The following is a 21,002-nucleotide window of genomic DNA, read 5'->3' as shown; positions in this document are numbered from 1 at the left end:
GGACTACCACCTCCCCAGGCTTAAATAAACATTGAAGTGTGGCAGTGCAGCCCCCTCCTTGTGGAGCCATGGATGTCCCTGGGGACTGCCAGTCCCCAGGGACGGCTGTTGCTAACTCCAGGGGTGCCCACCCTCAGGGGGTAGCTGTTTGCTTTTGCTTGGTGGGAGCTGACAACCAAAGCTTGCAAAAAGCAGAGTCTTCATCTGTTTTCTGTATGCATGCAGGGAAAAAGATGAAACTTGCTCTGACAGACTGGGAGTTGCCTTTCAGTAGCCCCTTGTCTGTCAGAGCAATGCCCGCTTCCGCAGGAGGCGAGGAGCCGGTTGGGACCGCGTGGGCCTTGAGACTCCCCACAGACCCATTGCATGGAAAAATAAATCAGAAAGAAGCAGAATAAAAGGTGAGAAACGAGCAGAAAGAGGCTAAATAAACGTTGGACATTAGCAGAAAGAGGGATGATAAAGGTGAGAAACCAGCAGAAAGAGGCAAAATAAAGGTCAGCAACGGCAGAAAGAGGGAAAAAAAGGTGAGGAACGGACAGAAAGAGGGAGAATAAAAAGGTGAGAAACAAGCAGAAAAGGCATGATAAAGATGAAAAACGATCCAAGTGGGGGCCGAGAAAAAAGGGGTGTCAAAAAGTGTGTTTTTCATGTTAATTCCCATAGGGATTTTAGACATGACTATATCCCGAACTGCTTAACGTATTTACACTAAATTTGGCAGAAAGGTAGGACTTGGTTCAGAAAGTGACCTATTTGTTCTTTGGTGTATTTCCGTTCCGTTCAGTAGTTTTAATTATTAAAAGAAAACCAAATTTGTATATATAGGGACGTAGCCTGCTCTGCGAATCCTCCTGAACTCATGCAGAGATCTGATTGGCTGCCAACACTTTAACCAGGAATTGCTTGTAGCCATCTTGGGACTCAACTCAGCCTAGTCCCAAAAATAAGGTTAAAGAAAAGGGGTCAGGGTAGGAATACCCTGACCCCCAGCCTTGGTGCTGGCGTCCCAGAGGGACCCTGCAAGGGCTAAAAGCAAGAAGAACTATTGATGGACAGAATGCAGAACAATGTCATACATTCACCCCAGTACAGAGATCTGGGCCTAAATCCAACGTGTTTTTGCTCACCATGCCATTCCAGGGCTAAAAAGTATATTTTTTTGTTACTTTTACAAACAAAAATTGTGACGTTTGCTGCAAATTGTTGTTTTTGTTTTAAAATAAGAGCGGACTCCCGTGCTTGTTTTCTAAAAAACCCCAGGTGGGCCAATGCCCAGGGGCTTACACATACATTAAAAAAATTAAGGAGGGGGTGCATGGGGCCCTCCTCCTGAGGCTCTTAGGAACCCCGGGGACACCATCCCTTTGAGGTTTTATTGAACTTAAAGAGGGGCTTACATACAACCCGGGGACCACCACCTTCGTGGGGCTAAATAAATACTAATGGGGTGGCCCCGTGTATGCCTTGTGTATACCCCAGGGACCACCACAACCCCTGGGTCAAATACATATTACAGAATGGCAAGGGGCCACACTCCTCCCCCCCCGGGCCATATACAGACCCGGGGACCGTCTCTCCAGGGCCGACCGTGAATAGCAAAAAGGGGGGTTGTGCAGCGTCCCTTCTGAAGCCACTAATGGTTCTAGGTACCGCCACCCTCCACGGCTGTCTCCTGCTTCTCCCTAGGTGCCCACCCTGTGGACATATCGGTTTGTTTTTGCTTGTCGGAAGCTGTGACAGCTCACGCCAAGTAAGAGTAAACACTAGCTCTGTTCCTAACAGACGGGAGCTGTCAAACTGCTCCCGCTTGCTGGGAGCAGAGTTTTAGATGAAACGATTGTTCCAGCACATAGGGAGCTGCATTTATAGGAGTTACCTGTATGCAGGAGCAATGTTGGCTGTTGCAGAACGGGAGCAGCTGGCTTCGACCACAGAGGCCTTGAAGCTCCCTCTGCAGTCCCCAACAATACTGGGTGGTGCCTGGGCCCCCAGGTGGACGTGACGGGCCCCTGGGGATGGGGTCCCCAGGGGACTCACAGTCCCCCTCCCCAATTGCCCAAAAGGCAAAACAGAGGGCAGAAAAACAGGTAGAAATGGTAAGACCGAGCAGAAGAGGGCAAAACAGAGGGCAGAAAAATGAGTAGAAAAGGCAAAACAGAGCAGAAGAGGACAAAACAGAGGACAGAAAAACAAACAAAGGCAAAACAGAGGGCAGAAAAACAAGCCGAAAAGGTAAAACGGAGCAGAAGAGGAAAAAACAGTGGGCCGCAGACACTCGCACAGCCACTCACAGACCCACTCAGAGACTCACACACCCACTCAGACACTAACACCCCTACTTAAATAACCACTTGAAGACTCTTTCACCCACTCACAGACCCACTCAGAGACTCCTGCACTCACCCACTCACAGACCCACTTAGAGACTCAGGTACTCACTCACAGACCCACTCAGAGCCTCAGGTACTCACTCACAGACCCACTCAGAGACTCACCCACCCACTCACAGACCCCTAAGACACTCATGCACTCACTCACAATATGACTCACACACTCATGGAGTTACTCGACACCCACCCACTCATACACGCTCCCACTCTCACATCCAGTGAGACACTTATGCAGTCACTCCCATACCCTATTAGACACACACACATCCATTGAGACACTGGCACACTCACTCACACACCCACTGAGACACTTGTACCCTTATTCACACACTTACTTTCAAAGGTTACAAGTTACAGTTAGGAAATAAAATGTTTAAAACCTTACAAAGTCACCTAAAAACCCAAAGGTTACAGGGACATTATAGTTAGGAAATAGCATTTAAAAAACGTAGAGATTCACTGAAAAAACATAGAAATTCAGCAGTTATAGTTACCTGGGCTAACTATAACTTATGCCCCGCAATGCACTGCTTATGACCTCACATATTACATCACTCATGACATGGTCAATGAAATCACTGATGACATCTCAAATTACATCACTGGCGACATCCACAGAACCACTTTCACACCCTTATGTAACCTTTCATACGCCACTCACACACCCACTCACATATCCATTCACAGACCCATACAATTTCTAACACAACCACTCACTCATCCATAGAGCCAATCACACACCACTCACTCACTCACTCATACAGCCACTCACACAGCCACTTACTCACCCATACAACTAATCATACAGCCACACACTCACCCATATAGCTACTCACACACATACTTATTCACTTATACAGCCACTCACACACCCACTCACTCACCCATACAGCATCTCAACACTGTCACTCACTCACCCATACAAGCATTCACACACTGGAATATCCATAGAACCACTTACATACCCATTCACGCATCCATACAAGCACTCCCACATCTGCTCACCCATGCATACAGCCATTCACACACACTCACTCTATAATACAGCCACTCACACACCAACTCACTTAACCAAACACCCACTCAAACAGCTACTCATTCACTCATAGTCACTGACACACCCACTCACGCACTCACCAATACAGCCACTCACATGGCTACTCACTCACCCACACAGCTACTCACACACCCCCTTATACAATCATGCAGTCACTCAGACAGCAGGAAGCACACAGCCTCCCAGAATCCCCCAGCCAATCACAATGCTGCCTAACAGCAGCATTGTGATTGGTCTTAACACCATAGTTTGGCGCTCAGAGAGGGGCTGGGAAGCTATACATGTTCTCCACCCAGGCTGTACAATACAGAATGTGGAGAACATGCAAAGTGTGCATGACGGTTTGGACGGCCTGAGACGGCCAGCCAAACAGTCATGCACACTTAAGGTGCAGTCACCACTCCTTCTCCCTCGATGTCCGGGAGCCTGGCCCCGCCCCGCCCTAACCTGGCTTCAAACGCAAGCTTTATACAAAAAATAAAATGATAATAACGAAACATTATTATCATTTTATTTTTTGTATTGAACTTGAAGTTGAATCAGTAGGGTGACGCTCCTCCGCCATTCGCCACTGCTTCTATCATTACTCCAATTGGGTAAATCTACCCTACCTCCCTTAAGGGAACTATTTTAATTTTCTTAGGGCCTGGGACGGCAAATTATTCACAGAAGATTTTGGAAATGTAGTTGCGTTGCAGAAAAGCATACACTCAGGGACCCCACCTCTAGACGCGAGTGCGTCTACATGTTGTGTGCATGTGTGACAGCTTGATGAGCACAAGAACTTATTTTCTGTCTCCCATATTCTGCCATCGGACTTATAGCTGGAGGTCCACCTTTGACAGTTTTAAGCAATAAATATTGTTCTTTATGTATCCACTGTATGCTTTGCCTTATGATACATGGATGTGAGCGGAGTGAAGCAGCCTTACCAGTGACCTTGAAATCTTTTCTTCCCCTTTGTAGACAGAGCACATTCCTCCCTATGATGTGGTGCCCTCAATGAGGCCTGTGGTGCTTGTGGGGCCCTCGCTGAAAGGATACGAGGTAAGGTTGTGTTGGTTGTCACCCTTGAGATGCTCATTAACGCCCCCATCTCTGCAGCACCAAGTTAATGGAGTAGCTCTGTTTCCATTGATTATAGTACCCTACCCCACTGACTGCACCATTTACCCCCATGCATCCCTTTCTTTACCCTTCGCGGTTCCTCGTTGACCACGCCACTCTTCCACATTGCCACCTCATTTGCCCTCTTACATGCTGATCATACATCTTCCATGTTGACCACTGCCAATATTTTACTTTCTGATTTCTGACAGCACCCCTCATTTCCTTCCTCACTAATAGCACCCTTCGTAATGCCCTTCGCACTCATGATTAATGAAAATAGTTCATTAAAATTTGCCACTGAAGAAAAAGGACAAGATGGCGAGTCTGCAGTCTTACAATTGACATTGGCTGGAAAGGATGAAAAGAGAGGAATAATGAGGGAGGTTCTTCACCTCACTTCAGAGGGTGACATTAGTCATCTCTTAGAAACATCTCTTATCCTGTGGCACCTTTTCACACTTTGTGTACTACTCAGTGGATCATAAACCCAGGAATGATGACGGTAGCATTCTTTGGATTGCGATGGGAATAAATGCTGCCTTGTGACTCTTGTGTCAGTGGGCCAAATATTGCAGCAATAGCCAAAGGCTCCTTACTCCAGCTCCCAACTTTAGCTAGCTCAGCGTTTGAGATCCCACAAACTCCTTCAGCAGGAGGTTGGGATAGTGTGTTTTGTACTATTCTTCACCCCAGACGGCTACTACTGTATATCTTTCTTGCCAGGCCAGAGTGCTCCATCCGAATATCCTAGTTTCCTTTTCACTTTCGAGAGGCATCTTTTCCCTTCTCCTTGAAGGAACCCCAAATACTATCTCCTTTTCTCCAGGTACTCATTCTTTCCACACTTTTAGTGCTGGTGGGTCTTTGGAGCTCCTTCCTCTCCATCAGTTAGACGTTTACTGCATAGGGGGCCTTTCATACATTATTTCACGACACTTGGGCCTACCAGACTTCCACCCTCCGAGTATGTTCTACTACCCTATATACTCCCTTGTTCAGAATCAGTGGCATTGCTGCCTTCAGCTTCTTCTGAGGTGGTCTGATCCAGAGTTCCAACCTTTCATTTATTTTTCTTATCTCTCATTCCACTTTAACTCAATCAAATCCGTGTAAAGGATGAGGGGGTCAGAATTTGTAGATGACTTAAAAAATCACTACCTTGTATGTCGAAACTGTGCCGAAGAGGAAGATGATGATGCTTATTAGGGAGGACACTTCCTCTGGGCGCAGCCACCATGGATGGGCAAAAAGCCCTAACTTTCTAAACTGTGTTCAGTTAATGAAGGATAAATTCCACAAGAGGTTCCCAGAATGGTACCTGGAACCTCAGTTGCTACCTCCAGTGGACTGTCTCGCAGCCACCTTCAGCGATGCCTGCAACTTCATTGCCACATCCGGCATTTAACTGGCTAAAATGTCTGGTGATCCAGGCGACGGCCAGAGGCCTATGGTTTCCCCAATGATTAGTTTACTTTCTTTAGAATGGTAATTTGTCTTGGTCTCGTTGGCAGAAAACCAAGAACGGATTTGTGAGGAGAATGTGAAGGAGGAGCAATGAGAGTATCATTTACAAAGAACTGCCGGACAACCAGACGATTTGTCAAAGGATTATCCTCTTGATGACATTGAGCATTTCCACACCTTCACAGTGAAACAGAGAACCCTTTAAAGATGTCTACCCTTACCATGATCACAAAGGAGAGGAAGTGCTGATGATTTTAGAGGGATACCAAGACAGTCTGAAGACCCTCCACAGCTTTGATCACCTACTACAAGAGAAACACCCTTCCTAGCCGTATATTCCACCTTCTCTGTCCCAGTTTTAATAGACAGAATAGAGCAAAAATAAGGTTGCCTTCGTCTCCTACAAGTGCGGTAGGGGTAGGCCCAAACAAGACTCTGGTCGCAGCTCACATCATGTATTTAAAGGCAGTCCGTGAACAAGCATCTCCAAGCTTTCTGTTCCCTGACAGAGTGGGCAGGCAGCAGAATGCAGACTGGGAAGTGAATAAATACTACAGTAATCAAAACTTCCTGTTGGTGCTGTTGCATAATGACAGGCAAATGAGGACAATCTTTCACCATTCCTAAAGTTCTGACCAACAGAGAAGAGAGCGGAGGCGAAGGCAATCCCGTGGAAGGAGAGCAGGGGCCAGCAAGGTTATCGACATGTCTGTGGGTGTTTTGGGCACAGGTTGCAAGTATTTAGCCAACAGACCTATACTCCGCAATGCTGGCTTTGAAGTGCAAACTCCTGTCCACACATGTCTTTGACATGCCTTAAAAAACAAACACTACTATTCAGGTCATTAGGAAATAAAACATACATAGACACAGCCAGAATCCTGGCTCCATTTTATATTAAGAGATCACTCATTTCAAGGAAGAACTCCAAAAAAACGTTGTGGTGGGTTCATACTATTTGTCCTAAGAATCCAGTTTCAAAAATTCCCTGCTATATATCCAATAACAAAAATTGACCCAAATGGGACAGTGCATTCCTAGCTACATGAATATCTAACTTCCGCTACATCTAACTTTCCCTACATTATAAAATGTAATTGTCGAATAGTACAGACTGATTCTCATCTCAAGTAAGCAGGAAGCCTGAAGACATGCTTTCAAAACAAAATCTAAATCCACTCTTGCTGCTAGCAGAAAAATCAGTGAACAGACTGGATGAAACCTGCGCTCTTAGTTTTTAGACAGTACCAAGTAAATTCAGAAGACCGGCTAGTTTGTCTTTTTCTGATAGGCCCCAGGATTTGCCAGGAAGATTTCAATGTATATCACTGTCTCACAAGGCGCTCAGAAGAATAGCAGAAAACTTTGAGCCACGTTCCAGGAGGGGAATAGAGTAACCCCAGAGCTTTGCAATAGAATGCCAACTGAGCCCACGCGGTGGGCACGTTTAACAAGCACTTCTGATTGGATATCCATTTCAGAAAGGAAGTCAATGTGAGGCAGGCATTAATGTAGAACCTGTTTTGAAGCTTAGCTCCCTCTTCCCTTTTGCTGTTTACTGCTTGTTAGTCTAATTCAAAAGTATGTGAATCTTTGAAAGAACCTAAGACGGAGAAGCAAAAAAAACACTAACCTGCAATTACAGTTGCACAGACTTGGTATCTTTCCAGTTTCAATGTGACCACCCTTGCTCCTCTTTGAGGCAGCGTTTTATGTGCTACACGTGTTCTGAAAGTCTGAAAAGGATCTACCAAGGGTCATATTTTTTTTGTAAACAAATTGTATTGACATTTTCAGTACAACAACCAGTTTGGTGAGGATACACGGAGTGATGGTTTAATCGTAAGGGTCATACTCCATATTGGTTCAGACAGGAAATCAAAAAATTATGACAAAAATATTTTTGCTTGTGTGTGTTTTTTTGCAGCATATGTTCACCAATGGCAACCTGCCATCTAAACCGGTGTGTAGGTGGTATGTTTAGGTGGACTCTGTGATATGCATCATAGTATGGGTGTTGGTCCTTTGACCTTTTGACTAAACCAGAGTTGGCTATAGCTTCTTGGTTAAAGTCTTGTCGGACCCCATACTGCAGGTGCTGTTTATTCCATTCCCTTTGTGCATGTTGGATGGTTGTGTTCGCGTTCAAGGTGCAGTGCAAGTCGCTACCAACCATAGTACGTTGGTCTTCAGCTGACCCTAAGTATGGCGTATTTGTATAGTGGTCTGGAGTTTCGTTAGGTTCTAGATGGAACTTAAGTCCTTTCCGTTGAGGTGCGGTGGCGTTTGTTAGGTTGTGGTGGTATGAAGTTGATTATTGTGTGCAGTGAGTTTTGTCAGGGTACATAATTTATTTTCGTTGTTTTGGAGTTGGGTGATGTGTGTTATTTTGATCTTATTGCTTTGTTGTGGTGCTCGCTGAATGTTTTGGTGTGGCCACTAGTTAGGTGTTGTGCGTGTGAAGTATTGTAGGGATGAACATCTGTCGACAGGTTGTAAGGGAAAGTTCTGGAGAGGTCCGTGAGAATGATGACCGGCTGGACCGTACCACAGATGCTGTCTGGTCATGGTACAAAGTAATATTGTGTTGCCACGATGACCGTGATGCTCTCTTTAAAAATGTGCTGTACCTGTGAGGGTCCAAATCATAGCAAAGTAGCCCTTCTGTTGCATTAATAAAGATCTTATCACATCTGCAGGTCTGACTGTCGAAGATAAAATGTCCCTTTTCTCTATTCTACCATTCTAGGTGACCGATATGATGCAGAAGGCGCTCTTTGACTTCATGAAGCACAAGTTTGATGGCAGGTGAGGCATCATTTGTCCCTGTGTTGGATCTGAATAGCTGTGGCTATAATGTGGGCAGTGCTTCCCAGCTGCTGACACTTCACAGAGATCAGGAACAAACAAGCTGCCACTCTGGTGAAGATTCAAGCAATGTCCAGCAAACACCTCTCCTAAGGAATGTATTGGGATGTGTTTGTGTTTTGGTGATATGATTCTACTGTCCCACATTCAGAAATATGCTTGGTTGCAGCGTAACAGTTTCAGCATAAGAACAATTCGTTCTAGCTCAAAGAAAGTGAAGTAGTGGAATGCAGGACTTTAACTTTTTTAAACCGCTCCGAACTTAACAATTCCCAGTGACACCTGTCTGGGTGCCAAAATCTGTTCTGGAAACCCACACTCAGACTCTGAATATTCCTTTTCATCCCGGAAGCACAGAACCAGCGTCCGATTATGGCATGAGAAAGATACCTATGATTTAGCAGGGTCGCCAGATGGTATACCAGCAACACGTTTAAACGCTTGCAGCATGAATCTTACAAAAGATTAATGTACTATTGTGGTTAATGCAGCCAACTAGTAGTTGGCCTCGCATTGATACTTTATTTTTCAGCCTCGGGTGAAAAATACAAGCATCAGTCATGAATGTCGCACCATGACATTGAGCTGAGGTCCACAAAAGCTTTACAGTTTGTGAGCCTGGAGCACACTTTGGGTTCACTGAAACATCTTGACGAAAGACCAGAACTGACAGTTCCATGACTATTAAGTTCTGCAAAGGACATTTGTGATCTGGCACTTAAGGACTTTTGCTGAACGACTACCAAATTTGCAGTTCGCAAGCTTTTCTCTCAGTTTGCAGTTGTCTGTGTGGGGGGGGGGACACGTTTGGGTTTTGTCCTCTGTGTGACAATGTATATTAGATAGATAGATATGTATGTAGAGTGTGTGTAAAGCCATAATATGCAAAATACGTTTTGCATTTTTACCCAAGGGCTTGAAAGCACAGATAAATATGTAATTACATATGTCTTGGATGGGGGCAGAGATCCCCTGGAGATTTGTCTGCTAAGGCAGCCAAGCCCGAACTTGTCTCCACTTATAAGGTGGAATATTCATACAAGGAACAGTGTGACTCTGTAGAGACTTTGATTTTATTTTTATATCAGAGCAAGAATTTCTATAAATACAACCTAGTCTTAGCTGTAAGACATACCAAAAAAACTTCAAACGAAGATCTGTGGCCATCTTTCTGGCAAAGACATACTTGTTTGAAAAGAGACTGAATCCGAAGGATAAAACATGCCAGCGGTGTAGCTTCACATTCGGCCTGGTGCGTACTGAAATACAGGCCTCATCGGCTATGAAAAGCACATTCAACCTTAGTCTAAAAGGCACCAGAGTAAACCCACTCCATCTGACACATACACAAAAGATGATTCTTCAGAAGTGGTTATCCTGCACCAAAAATATTTATTCCAGCATTTTTGTCAAGATTGCAAGATATCACAGCAAATACATCGAGATATACTATTGATAGCCCCTTGCTCCATATAGATGAGACCAAGGCACGAGGTTGTAAAGAAGCAAAAAAAAATGTTATTTGCCATTTCTCGTTTCATTAACAAAATGCAAAGTGCAGTAAATAAAATAGGTGGTGGTTGCAGCAATGTACCACCGCCAACATTCCACTCACCTCTGTTGCATGGCTATGAGAAATTTCCTTATCATACCTTCAAAGTCAAAAGCAACACAGAAGGTATATGATTAATCTTCAATTCCACAAAAGGAGTGTAAAAAGAGTATACATGTGATTCTCAATATGACATAGGGTGAGCCATAAACCGGAGACCCATATCACACCCAGATGAAGAGGAAAACAGAGAAATGGTGAATACAAAAACGCCGTATTGCCAGGAATATTCACCAGACCAGGCAGACATGGAATCCTAGCCAAATAAACCATCAGCACTAGGGGTGACTGCTTATAATAAGCTTGTATACACAGCGTTAGACCTATATTGGACGCAGATAGAGCAGAATTCGAAGACCACACAATCTTCCTATTTGGCAAGCGTACCCGTTACCAAATGGTCGATTAATATTGTCCAATGCTGCGCACGGCTTCCCATCCGCTAGTGACAATGTTGTTGCACCCCCAACAGTGAACCCTGTGAACCCCACACTGTGAAAGCTGCAGCACAAGGCCCCCCCTATAGGTCATGTGGATCCTGATTCAGTGATTGCCACCAATACAGGGAAATACACACTCAACCCAGGCTATATTATCGGACAACAAGCCAACCAGAGACAGCAAGAGACTTAACACAGCAGTTAAAGCAAGTGAATCAGGATCAACCGCTTCCTGGCAAATTGCTAACCCACAGAGTTGTTATTGTTCAAGAAGGTGAAGTCCTTGCAAACACCTGCATCGCTTGGTCTTTATAGCCAGTTGGGGTCCTAATGGCACTTATTTTTGGGGACCGGCACTTATTTTTCAAGAGACTTTGACTCAGAGCTATAAACAGAAAAACAAAAAAGGGGAAAGAAGGAGGAAGGGAAAGGCAGAAAACATTGACAAACAAGCATTGGCATAGCCAATAGGTCTCGCTTTTGGAACCTTCTAAGTATTTAGTAATGCAGCACAATATCCTTGGTGCAACAACATTAGCTGTTGCGTGGCTAAACACTTATAAGGTCCCAAAGGCGAGACCTATTGGCTATGCCAAGTATGAGTGCCATGGGTGAAGGGCTAGCTGCAAGGCCAGGGGGGGTGAAGGGCTAGTGCCACGGAGGTGAAGGTTGAGTGTCAGGTCAGGGGGATGAAGGGTGAGTGCCAGGGAGATGAAGGTTGAGTGCCATGGAGGTGAGATGCAAGAGTCAGGAGGGTCAAAGGTGAGTGCCAGGGAGGGGCAGGGTGAGTCCAAGGGGTGGGGGGTGGAGGGTAGCTGCCAGGCCAGATGGATGAAGGGCTAGTGCCATGGAGGTGAAGGGTGAGTGCCAAGGGGGTGAGTAGTGAATGCAGGAGGGATATGGGTGAGTGTCAGGGAGGTGAAGGATATGTGCCAGGGAGGGGAAGTATGAGTACCAGGAGGGTCGAGGGTGAGTGTCACGGAGGTGACAGTTGAGTGTCACGGAGAGTCAATGCTGAGTGCTAGAGAGGGAGAAGGGTGAGTGCCAGGTGCAAGGAGTGACAGCCAGGCCTGAGGGGTGAAGGGTGAGTGCCAGGGAGGTGAGGGGTGAGTGACAGACTGCAAACAGTAGAGAGCTGGGGTCTAGAAGGAGGTACGGAGATCGATCACCCGGCGTGTGCCAGGCTGGGACACACCAGTGCCAGGTCAGACTTGGATGGATGCAATAACCTCTGAAAGGTGGGTGCCAGGTCACTCGTCACCTTAGTACAGGAGTGGGGTGCGCAGGAGAGAGTAACCTCTTCAAACAAGAAACTATTCAAAATCCTGAAAACTCCACTTTATGGTCTTGCAACCTTATGTGGAAAATAATTAGCAAATGAATGGGCTTCCGTTGCAGACTTGCAGCTTGCTACAGCAATTTATTGAGATAAAGTTTGCATTGCAAATAAGCCAAAGCTAACACAATTTGAATTAGTAACGGTAAGATTCGCAATGAACTAGAGACAAATTTAAAAAAGCACCCCAGAATTGAACCGAGGATACAAAATAATAAAATTGGGGGCAATATTGGTCTCCTTTTCACAGCTGACAGCCCAAAAAACAGGGTGTTGTGGAGGACTCGGATTCTGGGGAAATCAGAATTTTTAAAAGAGTCAATTTTTCATAAAACTTTTTGTTGCGGTTGTGTGTGTTTGTGGGTGGTTGTGGTTGTGTGTGGTTGTGTGTGTGTGGTTTTGTTTGTATGTGTGGTTGATGTGGTTGTGTGTGGTTGTGGGTGTGGTTGTGTGTGTGGTGTGTGTGGTTGTGGTTGTGTGTGTAGTTGTGTGTGTGGATCTGTTTGGGTGTGGTTGTGTGTGGGTGTGTTAAAAAATGAAAACATTGGCTTACCACGTAAAACAAAATATAGTTTCCTCTTTCGTTGTCCTTATTTTTGCATAAATATATGAATGAAGTGGGCAAATAATATGTTCTGGAGATTCTAACTTACAACCTGCATCCCCTTTGACCAATAGATAGGTTATGTTATGTTATGAGCATTTATTACGCGCACAGCTGCTCCAGCATAGGAGCGTCCTGGCGCCCGACAAGGTACCAACATAACACAGCTAAAAAAGACAAACTGAAGAAGAAACAGATTTAGGGAAATAAGAAGGTCTTAACGGCCCTACGAAACGAGAACAGATCACCGAGGGTACGTAGCTCTAAAGGAAGGGAATTCCACAAAGCCGCAGCACGTACTCGAAATGAGCGGCCGCCAGCACGGCTGCGCTTAAACCGGGGGACTACTGCAAATTCAAGGTCGGATGAGCGTAGGGAGCGGACTGGGACATAGAGAGACAAGAGATTCGAAAAAATCTGAGGGGGAGAGCCCTTAAGAATCTTGTGAGACAAACAGAGCACTTTGAATTGGATCCTCTGCTTGATCGGCAACCAATGAAGAGAGCGCAAGGTGTTAGCAGTGGAGCAGTACCTGGGCAACCCCACAACTGCTCTGGCGGCCGCATTTTGCACGCGTTGAAGACCGGTGATCCAAGATCCTTCAAATTGTTCCACCAGGATGTATAATAGCCTGAACCTCATGTACTTTCTCTTTATTTCTGCCTCAAGACCCGAATCTAAGTACCTTTGTCTGTTTGCTGTATGCCCCGTAGGAGTCTAATGTAAATTCCAAATGTTTTTATGCCAAGAATGTGAGCAGATCTTTCTCAAAGTCTGTATCTCCAAGCGTACTTCTTATAATCTGTTTGCACGCTAGTCGATTCAGTGCAATAAGCAAATCTAGTTGCAGGTGTTGATATTCTTGGATACTTTTGTGAATCTTAGTTATATTTCATTTGGACTCATCAAATGATTTAAACATCAAATCCTTCGATGTCATTTGTTTCAGAGTATCACGTTAAGCCTTTCTGCAGTTGCATAAATAATTGATCATTGCAGCAATATGATAGCCGGCGTGGTGATTCTAAGGTTTAATAAATGTTTTATATTTTGCATGTAATTTATGGTCCAGAATTAGTACTTTTTTTTAAGTCAAGTGCCATAGAAATTTACAGAAGGAACACAATGAGCTTGGAGTTAATGGCTTCAATTTATGGTCCCAAGGCTCTTCCTCCATAGATGTTTGCGAAACCTTTCACAGATTTAGTAATTATCAGATTTTTGTCTTCTTGCTAAAATATGATGAAACCAATAAAGGTTATTATCATTTTGGTCTTTGTTGAGTTTACAGTTTATCCATTTACAGAATTACATTTATTCAGACAAGCCCGTATTCCCTTGGTACAGGCAAGTCCTAAACCTCCTCAGGACCTACACCCCAGATAAATACCCTCCTGAGCATCCGTCTCCTGAGTCTCATCAGGATACAGTGCCTTCAGGGCATGGCCTCTTCCTGAGATTTCTCATCATACATTCCCCTCCTGTCTAATGTAGATAATCTGCAGATTAACCAGTGAGTGCTGGCAGAAGTCAGACAAATACAGTAAGATATAGCGTTAATATAAAATTTCCTAGCTAACACGTAGGAAAGTTTTAATATTATGGACATGGAGGCGAGGATTATGCTTTCTCTTTACTTTATTTTTCTCAGCAGCCTTAAAACAATAACTATTCACCCAAAGACTACAACTACCAAGAGTCTTTGTGTTAAACAAACAAACACCATGTTGGAGCAAATTGTCACACGTTCACGTACCATCTCAGTGCTGGATATTGCTTATTGCACTGTGAAGGCTCCCCTTAGTTTTACAAAAACTGCAATGTACTTTTATTAGCATCACCTTGCTATTATGGCTTTGGTGTGGTGTTTTGTGGGTCTCTGTCACGCTCAAACTGCCTCAAACTCTTGGAATTTTGAACATGGGTATTGAACTTAGGGCAAATTCATTTTTTCACCCGTATGAGTTCCTCACGAGACCCAAGGGCTGGCTCAGCAGTTCTGGACAGTAGGCATACCACTCCTCACTAATAAAACAAGCATTTGCAATGCAATAGGTCTCACATTTTTGTGAGTTTGAGCTATTGCCAATGTAAATGATAATTCCTTTTATTTAAGTTTTGGGTTTTAAAACATAAATAAAAGGGATTGTCATTTACTAAACTAATAACTTAAACTCCTGCAAATGTGCGACCTATTGCATTGCAATAAAGGGCCATCTTGACCGCTTATTAGATTGTAAATATCAGAGGAAGAGACCGGCCTGCTACGTCTTCAAAGTAGTGATAAATAGTGCAGTGAAGAAGATATGTAAGTGTTGTAAATTACACAGACACAAAGTATGAAGTTAGAGTTACATATGATCCTAGCTATAAACACTAACAAGGGAGGAGGGGCTATTTCCTACCCTCTCCATGATTTGAGTGTGCAGTGTGGCCTTGCGTAATGTCATTGCCATCTTTTGCCTAATAAACACTCCAGCTGTAGTAGGGCCCTGGCTTCACCTCCTGGTGCAGGGCGGGCTGTGCTTTAAGGCACGCATGGAGGGAGGGAGGGATGGTCTCGGCTGCAGCTCCGGCCTCGTACAGTGCCCCTGTAATTACTAGTGAGCGAGAGAAGCTGAGGTGGTATCAGTGGTGGTGGTATTGGTGGTGGTGGCATTGATGGTGGTGGTAGTGGTACTGGTGGTGGTATTGGTGGTAGTGGTACTGGTGGTGGTACTGGAAACCTGTGGTAGTGGTACTGATAGTACTGGAACTGGTGGTACTGGTGGTGGTGGTATTGGTGGGGGTGATATTGGTGGTGGGATTGGTTGTGGTAGTGGTGGTGATAGTGGTGGTGGTACTGGTGGTGGTACTGGTGGTGGTACTGGTACTGGTGGTATTGGCTGTGGTATTGGTGGTGGTACTGGTGGTATTGATGGTACTGGTGGTGAAACTGGTGGTATTGGTACTGGTGGTACTGGTACTGATGGTACTGGTGGCACTGGTACGAGTGGTACAGGTACTGGTGGTGGTGGTACTAGTGATGGTGGTGGTACTGGTACTGGTGGTGGTACTGGCACTGTTGGCGGTACTGTTGTTGGTACTGGTGGTGGTACTGGTGGTGGTGGTAACTGGTGGTACTGGTACGGGTGGTGCAAGGTACTGGTGGTGGTGGTACTGGTGATGGTGATGGTACTGGTACTGGTGGTGGTACTGGCACTGGTGGTGGTACTGGTACTACTGGTGGTGGTGGTACTGGTGGTGGTACTGGTCCTGGTGTTACGGGTACTGGTGGTGGTACTGGGGGTGGTGGTACTGGTCGTGGTATTGGTGGTGGTGGTACTGGTGGTTGTGGTGGTGGTTGTTGTACTGGTGGTACTGGTGGTGGTAGTACTGGTGGTGATGGTGGTACTAGTGGTAGTGGGACTGGTGGTGGTACTGGTAGTGGTACTGGTGGTGGTTGTGGTGGTGGTGGTACTGGTGGTTGTACTGATGGTGGTGGTTGTACTGATGGTGGTGGTGGTACTGGTGGTTGTGGTACTGGTGGTGGGGGTGGAGGTATTGGTGGTGGCGGTACTGATAGTGGTGGAGGTATTGGTGGTGGTGGTGTTGTTGTTGTTAATAAAACAGGCTTTTGAAAACAACCCGTCAAGTGGCTTTAGTACAGACGACATGTAACACAGATGTGCTGTTGTCAGCTACAGCCCATTAGCACACGATTATGTGCTACCTTGAATTCACGTGACTTAATTAGCTAATCCTTTCGAATTCCATTTTACTTGGGGGGTGGTGGGGTGGGTTGAGAAAGACAGAAGATAATGCCGGGTTAAAGTGATTGAAAGCAGGCGATAGTGTTACGGCGGCTGTGCTGCCTAAAAAAACACAAGCATTTGCAATGCAGTAGGTCTCGCATTTATGCAAGTTTAAGCCATTGGTATATTGGCATTGTAAATGACAATGCCTTTTATTTATGTTTTAAAAAAGAAAACAAAAATAAAAGGCATTGTTTTTTGCAATGTCAATAGCTCAAACTCGCGTAAATGGGAGACCTATTGCATTGCAAATGCTTGTTAGATTAGTGAGTAGAAATGTTCCCTTTTGTCCCGCGTGGCAAATTAATTAAATAAACAAGCGTGGCCGCTAAAGTGTAAGCGCACTGCGCTGCAAATAAAAAAAAATAGTGCTTACCGACTTATGAAGGAGACCGTGTAATACCACAAGTAAACTAACAAGCCTCATTATCAATCAGAAGCCAGGATTTACCAAGGACAATGACACCAGCGAATCAAAAATATGGGCGGACAGAAGGCGGGGCTTCCACAGCATACCCGACTACTCCATGCCTTGCAGAGCGAGCAGTGCATGCGCCCTGCCGCTAGGCTCGGCCTAAAACACTCATGTTCAACTGAGATACAATGCAATACCGAAATGAGAGGGCTACTATCACACTGTAGTTGGCACTGGACCACTAGGCGGTTAGTTTAGTTTGGTACAGCACCTGAGGACTCTTTATCCTGTACACATGCAGATTCCAAAAGAGGAAAGCCCACACACTTGTGCTCATCAAACACCTTGAGCAGACTGTCTCAGTAGCACCCATTATTGTTCCACGCTCAATAGCGACACTCACATGTCACCAAGGCAGGCCCATCAGGCCCTCGCTACCCTAATGGTGAACTTGTTAATAACCCGCACTGGACAAGTATTGATATGGAGCACATCCTTGTCCCTAAGTGGAAACTTTCTCTCAAAGATCAGACTTCATTCAAGACACTCTTTCTCTTGCAGAATTTCCATCACAAGGGTAACAGCAGACCTCTCCCTCGCCAAGCGCTCAGTCCTCAATAATCCTGGCCGGCGGGCTATCATTGAACGATCCACAACCCGCTCCAGCATTGGTAAGTCCCATCAATAGCAAAGTGAATATTCCTTGAGACCATTTCAGTTGCAGCTTGTGGAATGCACAATGGACCTCATGTCTTGCAGAGTTTTGGGAGAACACACGGGATGGAGACCTCTACAAAAGCACATTTACAAAATGGGGAGGGGTGTCTCAAATTGTTGGTTTATGTTTATTGTGCACCAGCATCTGCAGGGTTGCAATGGAAAGAGGATTTAAAAAGCCACAGTATGTTGGTTTGTAAAAGGCACAGAGAGGGTCTTAACAGGCACTATTCTTTGCTCACTCCATATTTCTTTCTTACACTTGAACAGCAGAGACGCAAGAGACTGTAGCATGTCTCCCTGGCATTCCAAGAATAATATGTTCTATATTTGCCACATGACGACCTAACACTGTTTAGTATTTTAGAACCCCACACCCAACATGTGTGAAGACATTTCCAATGTCAATCACAAAGTAGGAAACACTGATGTTCTCTGATTCATGGCTCTATCAGGATATACCTAAAAGGAGAACCAACAAGACCACACCTACCAATACACCACAATTCCACTTCCTTTCCAAGATGCTTGGTTAGAAGCCATCTGCACATTATTGCAACAATTCCAGAGACTGTGATGTTTTTGCCCTTATGTCAGAATAATGCTTAGATTCTAAATGGCATATTTCTTTTTAAAATGTTGATATTCAAGTATTATATGACCTAGAGAAGACAGTCTCCAGTTGTGGGTGTGCCCAAATAGCTACATTTAATCCTCATTTAGTACTGATTGATCACTATTATTATCTTTATATTGATTTATAGGATGTGCTAATATGCCTCTGGGATATTTGGAGACTAGTATGTTTTACGATATGTTGCTTGTTACTCTGCACATTTCCTGAGTTTTTTATTGAGCATGGTACTCTACCCACCTGAACGTAGAAGACAGAGGGAGGCTCAGGAAGGACTTATAATACATTTGTCATTTGGTCTTTACATTTTAATGTTTTTTTTTCTGAACCCTTTAGAAAAATACGTTGCCAGTGTATCTGATAATGGGTTCAAGTATGAGTTCTCTTCTGCTCACCTTTACTGACTAAAAAATCGATCTAAAATTAGTGGCGTATAGGGATGCTCATTACAATACTGAAGTTTTTGAAGTCTGAATAGTTTTGAGTAACAGCAGGATCAGGCATTACACTTTTATGTGACAACACAAGCTATCAAAGATGAGCTGAGGAAAAGGCCAAAGACAAAGCATTACCCTTAGTGAGTGCTTCACTGTTGTAGTCTGTCTTTCGCTGTTCTTTGGGTGTTCTCGCAATCCATACCTAATTATGCTTAAAAGGAAAAAATAAGAGTTGGTGTTTATCTGTCATTTTAGTCATTGTTGCTGGTTTTTCCAACTCATCTAGAGATCTGGAGTGTATGTTCACCTCAGCGGGTTATTCCTTTTCCTTTGCTTGCCAGACTGTCTCTTGAAATAATAAATTGCCTTCACGTTAAAGATTATCTTCAAATTGGCCGGATAGGGCATAGACTACTCAATTTCAAGGTATGTCCCTTATTTTAAAATATCTATAAATGCCTTTCTCACTGTCTGGATTGCAGCGAGGAAGCCTGGATCCAATGCAATTGATGATCCTTGGTACAATAAATGTTAAAGCTTAAAGCCAACCTGAGGTCTACATCTTTATCACAATAATGTAACACATTTGCTGTGATTGGTCATGTGATAGTGTCTGGTGGTGGCTTTGGTGCCAGTGATCACTCTTTCTACCACCACTGGATCATAGAAGTTGGGGTGTCTTAGCAGTTCAGACAGCAGACCTTCAGCAGACATGGGCGGGATCCCCATGGTTGTGATATCAGGCAAGCCCAGGATTTAGATATTATTCTTGTGGGAGGCAGCCTCAAGGTCCTCATTCTTAACCTGGCCTCAGAAAGCATGGTCTCTGTACAACAAATACTCTCTCCAGTGGAAGTAGCTTCATCTTCCACAACATATATGCAATGTCAGCCATATCAAGCCTATGGGCTATTTGTATGTGAAGTTGCTGTTTTAGCTGATCCACTCGGATAGTTAGGGTGCCTATTTTCCCATCAATTGATTTATTTGAGGCTAATGTTCATATCCAATAACGTTTCATCTCCATCTCATCACATGCAACCTCAGAGTCCTGGTGGCGGCCTGCTGTCCTGATATTATCAGGCATTTTTGGAGCTCTTTTTATGGTCAAAGGATAATTTACTGAGCCTTTGATCTTCTTTTCCCATTTCTGAATGTAGAATGGACTTTAAAAATGCACGGAGGCACTCTCGGTCACTTGCAGCAATGCAATCTTTAATGCAGTTCACTATCAAGTCAGTATTGGGGCTTTGTTGCAGGAATATGGCAGTGCATCACCTCCACCAGCTTCATATGTGAGTAGTATTAAGTCATACGAATGTCCTAAAATTTGCACCCAGATCTATGATAGAGGTAGTAGTTCTGTCTTATTATATCCTCTAACAGCTAATAAGCATATAGTCATTTATTTCTAGGTAGGTCACAAGTGTGACAATGTCCTGTACCCTCAATGTTTGCTGTAATCAGTTCATTGATGGATCACAGGAGTTCACGAGTGAGCATCCATTTACTAAACTCTAAGGATTACACATGCCCTTGGCTTGATGGCCTAAAGTGCTTGGCCTCTGGTAATACATCTAGATAACACCAAATTTCACTTCACAGATGTAAACACTTCAGAAAAAAAGATTGTGAGGGTTCTATTAACAATTTCAAAGAGTTAGTGTCTGAGACAATTCACCACCTACAAAAGTTGGTGAAATGTCTCTGACAATAACTGCCCTAGTTGAGTTGCTGCATTTCAACAGTCTGACTTTATCCAGTCTCTTCGGTTTACAGTGAGTGTGAATGCATATAGCCTGAAGTGGGCCCTGTGACGTATTTTGCTTATGTCCAACCTTTCAAGCTTGTCAAGTTCTTGCTCCTCCTCTTTGCAGATTAATCCTGTACTAGCTCATCTTTATTATACTGTCCGAATGGTACGAATCTATGTATTATTGAACCTTGATGCATTATTGATTAGAAGTGTGACTTCAAAACTATACAATCACTGCTGCAAGACTGTTGTTGGATCTGAGTAATTGCAAATGAACAAGTTACTTAAGTTTGCAGTGCTTTTTCTGTTACAAGCACCATATAATATAAGATTCCTCACCTTAGAATATTCACCAGGCATCAGAC

At 44.3% G+C, this 21,002-nt stretch overlaps 1 protein-coding gene across 5 annotated transcripts in view; it reads left to right on the top strand.

The window, feature by feature from the left end:
- CACNB3 (calcium voltage-gated channel auxiliary subunit beta 3) overlaps nucleotides 1-21,002 on the top strand; it is a 462,560-nt gene that overhangs the window by 192,036 nt on the left and 249,522 nt on the right. For all 5 annotated transcript variants that reach the window (XR_013610293.1, XM_078685908.1, XM_078685900.1 and 2 more), the window contains 3 exons: nucleotides 4,417-4,497; nucleotides 8,774-8,832; nucleotides 17,655-17,764. Coding sequence is in view for 4 of the 5 variants with exons in the window: in XM_078685908.1 (XP_078542034.1) it covers nucleotides 4,417-4,497; nucleotides 8,774-8,832; nucleotides 17,655-17,764 (250 nt within the window). In the remaining variant the exon portion in view is untranslated. The remainder of the gene's footprint in view (nucleotides 1-4,416; nucleotides 4,498-8,773; nucleotides 8,833-17,654; nucleotides 17,765-21,002) is intronic.

This window comes from Lissotriton helveticus, chromosome 1_1 (assembly GCF_964261635.1).
Source record: "Lissotriton helveticus chromosome 1_1, aLisHel1.1, whole genome shotgun sequence".
In the NCBI taxonomy this organism is placed as follows: domain Eukaryota; kingdom Metazoa; phylum Chordata; class Amphibia; order Caudata; family Salamandridae; genus Lissotriton; species Lissotriton helveticus.
This window is presented reverse-complemented; position numbering and strand designations above follow the sequence as displayed.